Source organism: Solanum pennellii, chromosome 3, assembly GCF_001406875.1.
Source record: "Solanum pennellii chromosome 3, SPENNV200".
Lineage (NCBI taxonomy): Eukaryota > Viridiplantae > Streptophyta > Magnoliopsida > Solanales > Solanaceae > Solanum > Solanum pennellii.
This window is the reverse complement of record NC_028639.1, coordinates 33,262,444-33,274,425: the sequence shown is the minus strand read 5'-3', so window position 1 is coordinate 33,274,425 and position 11,982 is coordinate 33,262,444. Positions and strand designations below refer to the sequence as shown.

Genomic DNA, 11,982 nt, shown 5'->3' with positions numbered 1-11,982 from the left:
CCTTATTTTTGTTGATAATCGTGGTGTCTGGGACAACTCGTATGCATCGAAATCACCTAGTAGTTTTGGCCTTCGCTCGAAGTTGAACCCCCGTACCTCATGTTCTCAACCCACTTTATCGACCATTAAGCCACTTCATTAACATCTGATCCTTATATCCCAAACCTTCCTATTATCAGTAACCATTTTTGGTTTCTAACTATGAACTATCAGCATTTGATATCAATTGCTCGCGTTAATCCAACGGATGCTATATGGAATGTCTTGAATTAAGTTTAGTACGTTAGAAAGCTTTCATAGTTAGGTTCTCTCTTAATAATGAATCAATTTTTTTGTCTACCGCGATTGTTAAGTATTACAGAGTGAAATGCATTTGATTTATCAATTATTGTAGCTAAAGGTTGTAAATGATGAAGATCGATTTTAGCGGACTTGAACCAAGTGCCCCACTTCGACGGGAGTCTTCTGAGCTGTTTGATGGAATTTCAAATTCTCCATCATTCCATCTTCCTAATGCTGCTAATGTGAGTCTGACAATTTTTTTCTGTTGTTTCCAATTATATTAAATTAATAGGGGATCTATGAAGTCCTAATTCTCTAACTATGTTTACTATTTATCCTGTATGTTCTTTTAGTTTGATGGTTTTCAAAAAGAAGCAATCCAAATGGTGAAGCCCGCAAAGGGAACCACTACCATTGCTTTCATTTTTAAAGGAGGTGTCATGGTTGCTGCTGATTCTCGGGCTAGCATGGGAGGATATATATGTAAACCCTTTTGCTCATTATTGTCTTTATGTTAAACAATGTGAAGAAGTTCTTGAATTACTTATCAACTCTTCTTCTGTTATGACCATCCATTTGTCAATGGCTCTTGTGACCTTGCTGCCTACCCTGTAACCCTGTCAAATGACTTGATAAGGGACATGCAAGACCTCATTATTTTCATGATTGAGTTTTTTTCTTTGGGTGCAAGTGAAGCTATATTTACCCGGTTTAAGCATAAAATGTTTATTGGTTTTAAATTTCCACGTTCTACAAAATTTCTTCTGTGGCTTATTCAAGTTTATCTTTATGTCATATGCTATACCTTTTTAAGAGTATGGTTCTTTCGTCAATGTCACTATTGTTATTGGTACAATGACTAGAACTTGGAATTAGTGTCTTAAGCAGCAAGGTGTTTGGATAAAATAGAGACATAATCTGATTTCTGATTGATCAGAAAAAGAAAGTTTGATTTATTGCGTACCTGAAACGAAACTTAAATTAACTTCAACTTTTATAGGTTGTGTTATGGAGCTATGCTATACGAGACTTGGATATGTTTTAGTTTTGGGTGTGTCATATTTGACTGTCAAGTTCTTCATTAGAGGAATGTGAATTCTAAATTTAGGTAAAATACGCTTCTACTTTGTTTGGACGATACAAATTCTGTTTCAAGTGTTATTTCTTGATCTGTTGCAGTTCTTTTGATTTGACCTGACCTTTTAAGAAATATCTTCCTTTCCTTGTAATATTTTGCAGCATCTCAATCTGTGAAGAAAATCATTGAAATTAATCCTTATATGCTTGGCACAATGGCTGGTGGGGCTGCTGACTGCCAATTCTGGCATAGAAACCTGGGAATTAAGGTATTTGATTATAAAATACTTATGTTTCCTTTTCCGAGTTGCTGTATTGCCCATTTTTGCCAGGGGAGTACTTGATATAGATCAATTCTGGACCCCTCTAAATTACAGAGACCCTGAATTCTAGAGAATTTTAATGCTTCTGACTGCACATATTTATCTAGGATGGATGTGTCCTCCCTTCACTGAATAGTAAAAAAAGAGAAAGGAAAAAGGTACAGTATAAGCTAATAGTAAGAATGAAAATTTGACTACATTGAAGAGGTAAAAAAAAAAGAAATGACTAAATTTAACTGGTGTTAGGTTTGGTCAGGAAATGATGATTGGAAATTTTCTTCTCCGCGCCTGTTAGCAAACGGTTCTTTGGAAGTCTCTTTCTGGTTAGTTTCTTCAAGACTAAGCCCCCTTCTGTTGGCCATTTTTCACTATGCAGATTAAGGTCTCCTGACTTCTAACTCTAATTGTGCTTATTCCAAAAATAAAAAAAGGGTAGGGGATTGGCAATTGGATGGGTTGGGTTAAAATTAGATGGGTTAAAATGGGTCAAGACCCAACCCAACCCAAATTTACTTGAGTCCCGAAGGGGTTGGGTCAAAACAGGTCAAGTAACCAATCCGCCCAACTTGACCCAACTTACTATTTTAATTTTCTACATATTCACTTCCAGAGAAAGCAACAATCTTTCCCAACAGATTTACCCAACTTCCTCCTTTAATTTCGAGGAAAATAATGACTAAAATTTAAATACAAAGATGGAGATCTCAAAGATAAATTATGAAAAAAGAGCCAGCCAGAATACAAAACAAAGTCATTACAAACAATATAAACATATTGTATGAGAAAAATAGACTACACACAGACCAAAAAAAAAACAAAAAAAACTAAGCAATACTGCTTAAGCTCTGAAACTAGTTTATGATAATAAAAGTTTCAATCCCACAAAAAAAGAAGCTCTCCCAACACAAAATCAAATGAAGTATTCTAGCCTAAATATATCAGCTTTCGGGTACAACTTGATCATAATCTTCTTTCAATTTCTCTTGATTTTCCCGCCCAAGTCCCCCCTTAATAGGCTTTGTCAATACCAAAACACAAAAGTTGACCTCTTGGTGGCTCCAACATGTGCAAGATCCTGCAAACACAAAGTTTATCATATTGCGAATTATGTCTTAAAGCGATTGATATTCGATTTAACTCAAAAAATGACCTAATTACGAGACATCAAGAATAGATGCACTGTAGGTGGTATCAAGTTGTTGTCGAGCGTACTGAGCTCAAGTTAGTTGGAGAAAACTTTGAGTTGAAAGAGCTACTCTGCTCACCTGCATTAGGTACTAAACTAGAGCTATTGTATGCTGCTGTATTTGTGGAAGAATTGCATGAACTGAAGTTGCACACTAGCTGTGCCAACATGTTATGAGCAGTGAGGCAGTGACTACATAAATTCTTTTGATGCTTTGACCTTTGTATAATCAAGCACCAGTGGTAGAAACCCTGCCACGGTACCGACCTGAGGTCTTTTCTTGGCTGGCACATAACTCATCTCCATAAGGTAAAGGGTAAGGTCTACGTACATTCTACCCTCCCCAAATCTCACCTTGTGAGATTAAATTGGATTTGTTATTGTTGTTTTGACCTTTTTATCTTATAGTACAATCAAAATAAAAATGAATTTGTCATAATACACCTTTTAAAGCTAGAAAGAACTTGTCTTAATTCAATATCTTTGTAGAGTTAAGTGACTAATTTCTCTAGACTGTGTTAGATTCTTCAAGGAATGATCTCCTAGTTACACCAGATTGTACTCAAAAAGTTTTAAGCAAACAACCCAAAATCAATCTGTCCTTATCATGAATAGAGAGGCAGACCCCCATACAACTGGAAACCTGGAACTCTAGTAGTCAAAATTTCAGTTACAACCCCTCTGAACAGCACCCTCCCAATAAAATAGAGAAACACAAGGAATGCGACATGACAATTGATAGCTTCTGTGTTGTTCGTTATATGAAAATATGTCAATGTTTTAGTTAAGTGCAAAGGTGCATTTTCTAGAATCTACATTTTTCATAGCCTACTCTAGACAGTAAATCAAATCTAGGAGGATATACTAACGATTGCAATAACGATGATTAGCATTCAAAACCTAGCAGCTAGCTCTCCACATCAATTGCAACATCATCTTAATTGGAATCATCAGCCGTTACAAATAGACAAAACATAATTTATAACTACATCGAAAAAGTAACGAAAAGAAATGTCATAATACATACCAACATGAGTAAATTATACCTCCATGTCCATAGAGCCAATCTTGAGCACACAACTTGGCTTCTGCATGTTCCGCTAAGATTGAACTTTGATATCTTCCAATTACTCGTCCTCCTATGTTGAACGTTGATTCAGACACAAAGTACTAACAGGTATACTTTAAAATATTTTTTGCCATAAGTGATAGCTCAGGATATCTATTCATGTTATCTTTCCAAAATTTGAGTAGATCTAGATTAGTATTCCCCTTGCAGTCAAGTACAGTCTCTTGCTCTTCCAAATATAGTTGTAATTGTGTTTTTTCCGAATTAGATTCTGTCTGACTTGCAAACAAATGAAATTCATCCATTTTATCTCTCATCTCAGTATCACATTCATCAACAGTACTTCCCACCAATGCACTACCAGATGCTGGATATTTCATGTACTCAAACAATTGGTGCAAATTATCTTCGATAGCCTTCTCTTTTTCATTACAAGTCAAAAAGTCAAGTTTTGAGAAGCAAAATTTCATGAATTTTCACTTGTATCAAGGGTCAAGAACGACTGCCAAAGACAAAACTGGAGTATACTCTTGCCAATACTTTGTAAATTTCTTTTCCATTTCCTCCACCATTTCTTTAATATCATAATGTTGACTATTTTTCTCTCCATTATCAACAAGTGATTTTCCACACTTAATGGGAAAACAAGCTGGCCATTGGATATTGATTTCCTGAAAATAGAGTAGTGATTTCATCAAAAAGGCTTTAGGGTGACCCAGTGGTTTGAACTTGGGACTTCCATGTTGGAGGTCTCAAGTTCAAAACGTTTTGCCAGCGAAAGCAAGGGGTTTGCCTTCTGGGTCGAGCTGGTTTCACCAGGCTTGCTTAGTGCGGGTTACCTCTCCTATGTGGTTTGCGAGCTATTGTATAGGAGCGGAGTTTTACCCTGTGCTCACCCAAAGGGTAGCTGCTGCGGGTTTCCCTTGCCATAAAAAAAGCTTTAGGAATTGGCTATTGTTTCTGCCTTATTCCAATCCATTTCTGAAGGACAACGTTCAAAATCTGCATCAAGTAACTTGAAGTAAAAGAAGGCCAACGATATGGAATAGCACTCTCAAGCATAAGAAAAGTGTAGTTCCATCTCGTAGGCACGTCTTGACGCACTTTCCCAGTCAACTTCAATCCAAGATTCTTGATACAATCAATAAAGTTAAAATGGCGTTATGACGACCCTCTTGGGTGAAGTCGGGTCGTCACACTAGATCATAGAGGAGAATGACATTATCTGTAAAGAGTTGGAGGGGGTGTAAGGATGCAAATAATGAGAGAAGGAAATCATCACCTCCTTGGAGTGTTGGCTCGTGGATGCATTAAGCACAATTGAAACCATGAAGGCCGAGATGGAACTTGGAAGCGCTCGAGAAATTGAAGCTTCAGGATCTGTGATGTACAAGGGAGACAGGTTCACAGGGAGGCCAAGATTGAGGATCCCAAGCCATCGATGTTCAAAGGCGCTTGTGACACGCAATAGGGAGAATTTCCTTTGGCACTTGGAGAATTACTCAAGTGTAACAAAGTGAAGAGTGACAAGAACAAGAACAACACTGTCGTATTATACCTTTCAGAAATGACCATGCTATGATGGAAGCAAAAGGAGTCAGATATAGGGAAGGGCTTTGCATTATCAACACATGGGAGCAATTTCGAGTCAAATTCAGAAGGTCTTCTTTCCCAACGACGTCATCTATGCGGAAAATCGCTGATTTAGAGAGTTGAAGCATACAAGCATAAGTGAAGCAACTCACCACCCTCATGCTCCAAATTCCCAACCTCACGAATAAAGATATGTTGTTCCACTTCATGGATGGGCCAAGACGCAATTGGAACTGTACATGTTAGGACTATTGATGAAACCATCACGCAGGCCAAAGCTTTGACAAACTTTAGGCATGACAAGCATGAAAAAGGTAGAGGAGAGGAGATGGGAGATAGTTAGAACCAAAATGGGGGATATAGTGGGAAAAAAAGGAGCAGTAGCCACATCCCAAGAATCATGACACCTCTTAAGTCTGATGGCAAGAAGTTTGGATGTCAAAGTGATGTTGAGAGAAGGAAACAGTTGCTACATATGTGGTGGGCTGCATGGCTATGCAAGATGCCCTAAAATGAAGAACCTTGGTGCCATATTACGAGAAGAATGAGGGCAAGGTTCGGGCACGACGCAGTTTGGCATGATTGGACTATGTTGAGCTATCGCAAAGCAATCAAAGAAGTTGAAAGAATACAATATACAATATGTAGATGTTAAGATCAATGGACGACCAACTCGTGCTATGGTCGACACAGGTGCAAAGGCCAACGTCATGACCAAGACGGCAACAACAACATTGGGGTTAAGTTACATCCAAGTAACACCCACATCAAGATGGTCAACACACCACTGACTCTCATATGCGGAGTTGCTCATGGAGTAAGCATTATGTTAGGCAAGTGGCAAGGTCAAAACCAACTTTACTGTCGTTCCTTTAGACAACTTTGATATAATTCTTATTCAAGAGTTCTTCCAGAAATGTCACACAATGATCGATCCCTCTCCCCAATGACTCTTGGTCACATAGCGAGAAGGATCACGTATAGTGCCCTTAGTTAAGGTACCAAAGACACAAGGGCAAGCACAACTTTTGGCTATACAACTTGTAAAGGGGCTTGAGTAGGAAGGGTCGATGTTCTTGAAAACCACTACAAATTTTAAGGGAGATAGAGACAAGAAGTCATTGTCGTGTTCCATGTCCATTGGAAAGGTAAACATTGGAAGAAGCTACATGGGAATGAAATGAGGACTTGTGGCTATTCAAATATAAGATCTGAGAGTTTATGCAACAATAATGCGTCGTGGTTATAGCAATATCAGGTGGGGGAGAGTGTGACGATCCGCCACGTCATCACGCTACATAAGCACCACGTAAGTGCCACATGGCATAAAGTTGTCTATGTGGAAGCTTACATTGAAAAGAAAACTAGTCCTTGCTTGAAGATTCTAGAGAAATGTAGGGATTTCCCATGGTAGGTCATAGAATTCCATGGATTTGCATGGCGTCCTTCAAATCTTCTACCTATATAGATAATTCTAGAAGGAGGACTTATTTGTTAATATCTAGGGACTTGCTTAACAATTATTATTTACATATTAACCCCTAAGTTAGTAGTATAAATAGAGAGGCAACCATTTGTAAATTCATCAAGCAAAAACCAAGCAAATGTTCCAAGTCTTGAGCAATACAAAAACCTTCTTAAGTAATTCTCGTGTCTTTCTTCACTCCCTTAGCGGTCTAGTTTGAAAAAGGCTTACTTAAACTTGCAAGATCATGAGCAAGTTGTCAAATAGAGGGGTGTACATAGTTGAAGTCTAAGTCCGTGACATTAGACTCAGAACCTTTCACATATTTAATGCTCTCTCTTATGTTAAAGATTGATGCCTCTATTGACTTTAGACCTGCTTTCACAATCAGATTTAGAATGTGATTTGTACAACAAATATGGACAAAGTCCCCATCACATACCAAAGAATCCATCAAGTTCTAGTGCTCTTTCAAGTTATCCACAATTTTCTCATTGTAACTTGCATTATCTAATGTTATCGAGAATATTTTCTTCTCGATTCCCCATTCGTTGAAAAAGTTTATCAGTATCGGTTCCAAAACTTGACCGGTGTGTGGAGGAGGCACATGGCGGAATATCAAAACCCTCTTCTGCAAAATCCAATTCAAATCAACAATAAGCCATCAGACAGAAATAACCATTTAAGGTAATTGATGTCCACAAATCAGTAGTTAGGCATACTCTACTAGGAATTTCTGCAATTTCTTAATGAACTGTCTTTTTGCTTTTGATATAATTTCAAAATATCAACCTTTGAAGTATTTCTTGAAATAGTTTTGAGGGTAGGATTCAAGAAACTTAGTATCTCCCTTATACCTTCCTATTAATGCAAAAGTTAAGTTATGCCTTACTATAGCTTTCACAATCAATTCACGACACAGTTCATTATTCACAGCTGGATAAAGACCTGATTCTGACACATTAATATGACGCTTAGCTAGGTGACACTTTAAATTTGAAGTATCAGCTATAGAATCAGCCAAATAACCCGGATAAGGTCAAGTGATAACTTCCAAAATTGATCCCATACCTGAAGCTATTCTTGCTTGTAGAATTGGCTTCAATCGACTCTTTGACTTGATCTGTGTTTTCCATCAATTTCTGAAAAAAGTTTAAAAAGAATTGTTTATCTTCGATTAATTCTCAATCCAGAAAAGGGGTTTTGAGTTGTGAGACCAGTTACTAGAGTTCTCTTGAAATTTTTAATATTAGTAAAACTTACATAAAAGGTTTTCAAAAGTGTGGGTAGTGGGTACTGCTAAATTTTTTGGGAAAGTTTTTCGTTATTCAGCAGACCAAAAGAAAATCACCTTCTTATTACTCATATACAAATGGATGTCCAATAGTACTAGCTTTCATTACTGCCTTATACAGGCATGTTATTCCCCAATCACTTACACCATTCTATTCACAAATTTTTCAAAATACTTTGAGGAGAAGCCCTAAATAACAGAGAAAAACCATTGGAAGTCTGAAGAAGAAAGGAAAGGATAAGAAACTTAGTGGAAAAAAGTAGAGAATAGAGATCATTGGAGCAGGGAATTGATTCCGAGTTCTGAGAATGGGTTCTGCCATTCTGCAATTGTATGGGTTCCGATTGCCTCATCTCCTTATTTCTAGAGTTTTAACCTGCTGGATTACACCAACTTAACCCATTTTTACCCAATATTTAGTTGGTTTATTTGGGGTCAACCCAGTATGACCCATATCTATTTTGCTTATAACCCAACCCATTCATACCTATCTGGGTTGGGTCTGGTTGGGCATATTTTTGCCACCCTTAGGGAACATATATATCCTCTACCCCTGACCCATTTGCAGAAGAAAGTTCTGAAGTTCTTTTTTATTTTCATAAGAGGTAGTGAGGATTTTGGCTTCATGTACTTTGGAAGAGTTAGTCACCGGTTTCTTTTTGTGATTCAGTGCCGTCTTCATGAACTGGCAAACAAAAGGAGAATTTCAGTTACTGGAGCTTCAAAGCTGCTGGCAAACATTTTATATTCTTACCGTGGAATGGGTTTGTCTGTTGGAACAATGATTGCTGGTTGGGATGCGAAGGTAGTAAAAAATGAATGCTGTTACAGTTTCAGAATGTCAAATTCCTGTATTCTTACTAATATAAAAGCTTGATTGTGCAGGGCCCAGGACTATATTATGTCGATAGTGAGGGAGGACGGCTTAAAGGAAACAGATTCTCTGTTGGATCTGGTTCTCCTTATGCTTATGGTGTTTTGGATAATGGGTGTGTGTTCTCTTCCACATTTCCTTATCAGTTTTTCCATGGTTCCCCTAGTGTCTACTTGAGAATGATTTTAGCTAGAATCGTGATATATGTATGACAAAGGTGATTTCAGATATCATAATACTCATGTCTTTCGTATATGGCGTGTGCATATTGAAGACGAGATCAGATGCATTTACCTGTTGGCCATACTTGACTTCAGTGTCTTGTCAAAGAGAGAGTTCTCTTGTGCCCCTAAGGTTACTCAATACGCTGAAGGGTGAGAGGACCCCGTGGGGGGGGGGGGGGTTACAGATGTTTCAAAATGACTGCATAATTTATTGTGCTGCTCACTTTGACGGCTTTGTTACACATTTTTAACTTCAGCAAACCACTGAACTCTTGCGTCCTCTCTGTAACTCCAATTTTCCTCCCTATGATGTTTCACTAGGTACCGATATGATCTATCTGTGGAAGAAGCAGCTGAGTTCGCTAGACAAGCTATTTATCATGCTACATTTCGTGATGGAGCTAGTGGAGGTGTTGCTAGTGGTATGTTTCTTGCAATCTCATCCACAAAAGAACGGGAAATACAAATATTAGTTGGCTTTCCCCCATTGTTCTGTTATATATTCGTTCTGTGGTCTGTGTATTTGTCATTAACTCGTGGATCGTTTCAGTTTATCATGTCGGACCAAATGGATGGAAGAAGCTATCAGGAGACGATGTTGGAGAACTCCACTACCACTACTATCCCGTTGAGGTGGCAGCCGTGGAGCAGGAAATGGCTGAAGTGCCAGTGGCCTGAGGGAAGACAACCATCAAATACCTTCTCATCTTCGCTAGTTAAAGAGACAGTTTAGCTTTCTTCTCAGACTGTATTGTGGTCTTTCAATCTGTAAACTACCTACACCTGATGTATAAACCAAGCCAATAGATGCAGGGTCTGTGTGTTCCGTTCGCACATTCATCACTTAATTATGTTTTAGTTGTATGTACACTTCAATTTTTAACTGCTAAGTTTAAATTATCTAATTTGCAGGGTTTACGGAGACAGATTCCCGTCCCTACAAAGGTAGGGGTAAGGTCATCTTATCCTTTTTCAGATCTTGCTTGTGGGATTATACCGAGTATGTTGATGCAAGGTTAAATCATCTAGTTTAGTGTAAACACTAGATGCCGCTTATAAGTGAGATGAAAAAGTGCAGATAAGTTAAGTTTGACGATAGTTATTTCTAGTCATGTCTTATCCTTTTACAATGAACTCTAAGCTAGTAATGCTTTTTAAGACTGAAGTAATCTAATCCCTTTAATCTACACTGTTGCCAAACACCAATTAAGTTGATTTAAAGACAAGTTTTATTTACCAAAACATTCATTATTCCACAAGACAATATTAGCTACAGGCATTTCCGTAGCTTATTTAATTGAACAAAAGACATTTACTAGAGCAAATTCTGAGTTTGGTAAGGATATGTTTTATGTGTGAGCTATAAAAAATCAAATATTTGATTTGAGTTTCATGTTTCTTGATTTTCGAATAATAAAAAGAAATGAATAAGATATATTTTTCTAGCTCATATATACAAGGAGTAATTCGGATAATATATTCAGGTAAGTAGTTTCAAATCAATATTATATTACCACCAATTTAACTTGTTTCTATTAAATAAATGTTATAAATCTACCAATGAGGTTAAAATATTTCACTAAATATGTAGTATCAACTTTAAAATCATCTCCAATCCAATACCAAAATTTACACCATTTTGATTTGTGAATGGTGTTACATCAAATTTGATGTAACGCTATTCATCACACCAATTCACTTTATTGAATATTTTAATATTATTTTATTATACAAAACTTTTAACGAAACATTATATAAATTGTGTTTTAATTAAATCTTTGTATATATAATTATTTTTTATGTAATATTTTTATATATCAATTTTAGATATAAAAGTTAGCTTTTTTTATAAATTAATTTTTCTATATATGACTTTTATTATTTATTATGTATAACATTTGCTAGCAATTTATATTATTTAAAAATTATGATATAAAATAGTTTTATATTAAAGGACCATAAAAGAAACTAATATGAATTATATATGGTGAATTTTTTAGAAAGAATTTGTTTTATGAAATAAGAATATATATAAATGAAATAAAAAATGATAATATAATAATGAAGAGAGAGCAAAATATTTCTTTTGGTGTAAAATTTGGTGTGCTGGATTGGAGTTCAACTTCGTGAACGAACTAGCCAAGATGGTCAATGCCCAACTTAACCCTTCACTAACACAACCAAGCCACGCCACCACCCTTAAGGCACTGTATTTTTCTACGCCAGTTGATGCATCAACTGATTCAACAAGTTAGGAAATTCTCCGATATGTGCTCAAAATTCTTTTGGAACCCTGTGCACGCAAATGAACTATGCTACTCCACAAATTTAATATTTTGGACTCAACGGAGATGTTGAAACTTCCAGTGGAGATCATCTCAATAAAAAGTTGTTCACGCTCAAGTTCTATTTTGAGACAAAATCCACAATGTAGCTCGAAATGAGCCCAAAAATATCTAGCTCCACACCCAAAGGTCCTTTAAAATAAAATTCGATATTCCAGAGCTAATATAATTGTTGAAATTTTTTTTTGAAGCTGTCAACCTAAAGTTTTAATTGGAGTAAATTATTCATACTTTAGAAACTTCGGATAGG

The 11,982-nt window shown here is 36.7% G+C and overlaps 1 protein-coding gene across 2 annotated transcripts; it reads left to right on the top strand.

The window, feature by feature from the left end:
• The first annotated feature begins 407 nt into the window (after positions 1 to 407).
• On the top strand, positions 408 to 10,483 carry LOC107012733 (proteasome subunit beta type-5-like). 2 transcript variants are annotated; one of them, XR_003577193.1, is made up of 8 exons: positions 408 to 524; positions 636 to 765; positions 1,522 to 1,628; positions 8,960 to 9,094; positions 9,175 to 9,278; positions 9,709 to 9,809; positions 9,938 to 10,201; positions 10,300 to 10,483. XR_003577193.1 is itself a non-coding variant. In XM_015212649.1 (7 exons), exons 1-7 carry the CDS (start codon positions 408 to 410, stop codon positions 10,063 to 10,065), a joined length of 822 nt encoding a protein of 273 aa, XP_015068135.1. In that variant the 3' UTR covers positions 10,066 to 10,292. The 2 variants fall into 2 exon arrangements, 1 of the variants encoding a protein (XP_015068135.1); XM_015212649.1 differs by lacking the exon at positions 10,300 to 10,483 and having other exon boundaries at positions 9,938 to 10,292.
• Positions 10,484 to 11,982: the final 1,499 nt, after the last annotated feature.

Coding starts and splice junctions, on each gene's coding strand:
- LOC107012733 (XM_015212649.1), top strand. CDS start 408: ATGATGAAGATCGATTTTAGCGGACTTGAACCAAGTGCCCCACTTCGA. Junction 766..1,521: donor TAGCATGGGAGGATATATAT/GTAAACCCTTTT, acceptor AATATTTTGCAG/CATCTCAATCTGTGAAGAAA. Junction 9,095..9,174: donor TTGCTGGTTGGGATGCGAAG/GTAGTAAAAAAT, acceptor TTGATTGTGCAG/GGCCCAGGACTATATTATGT.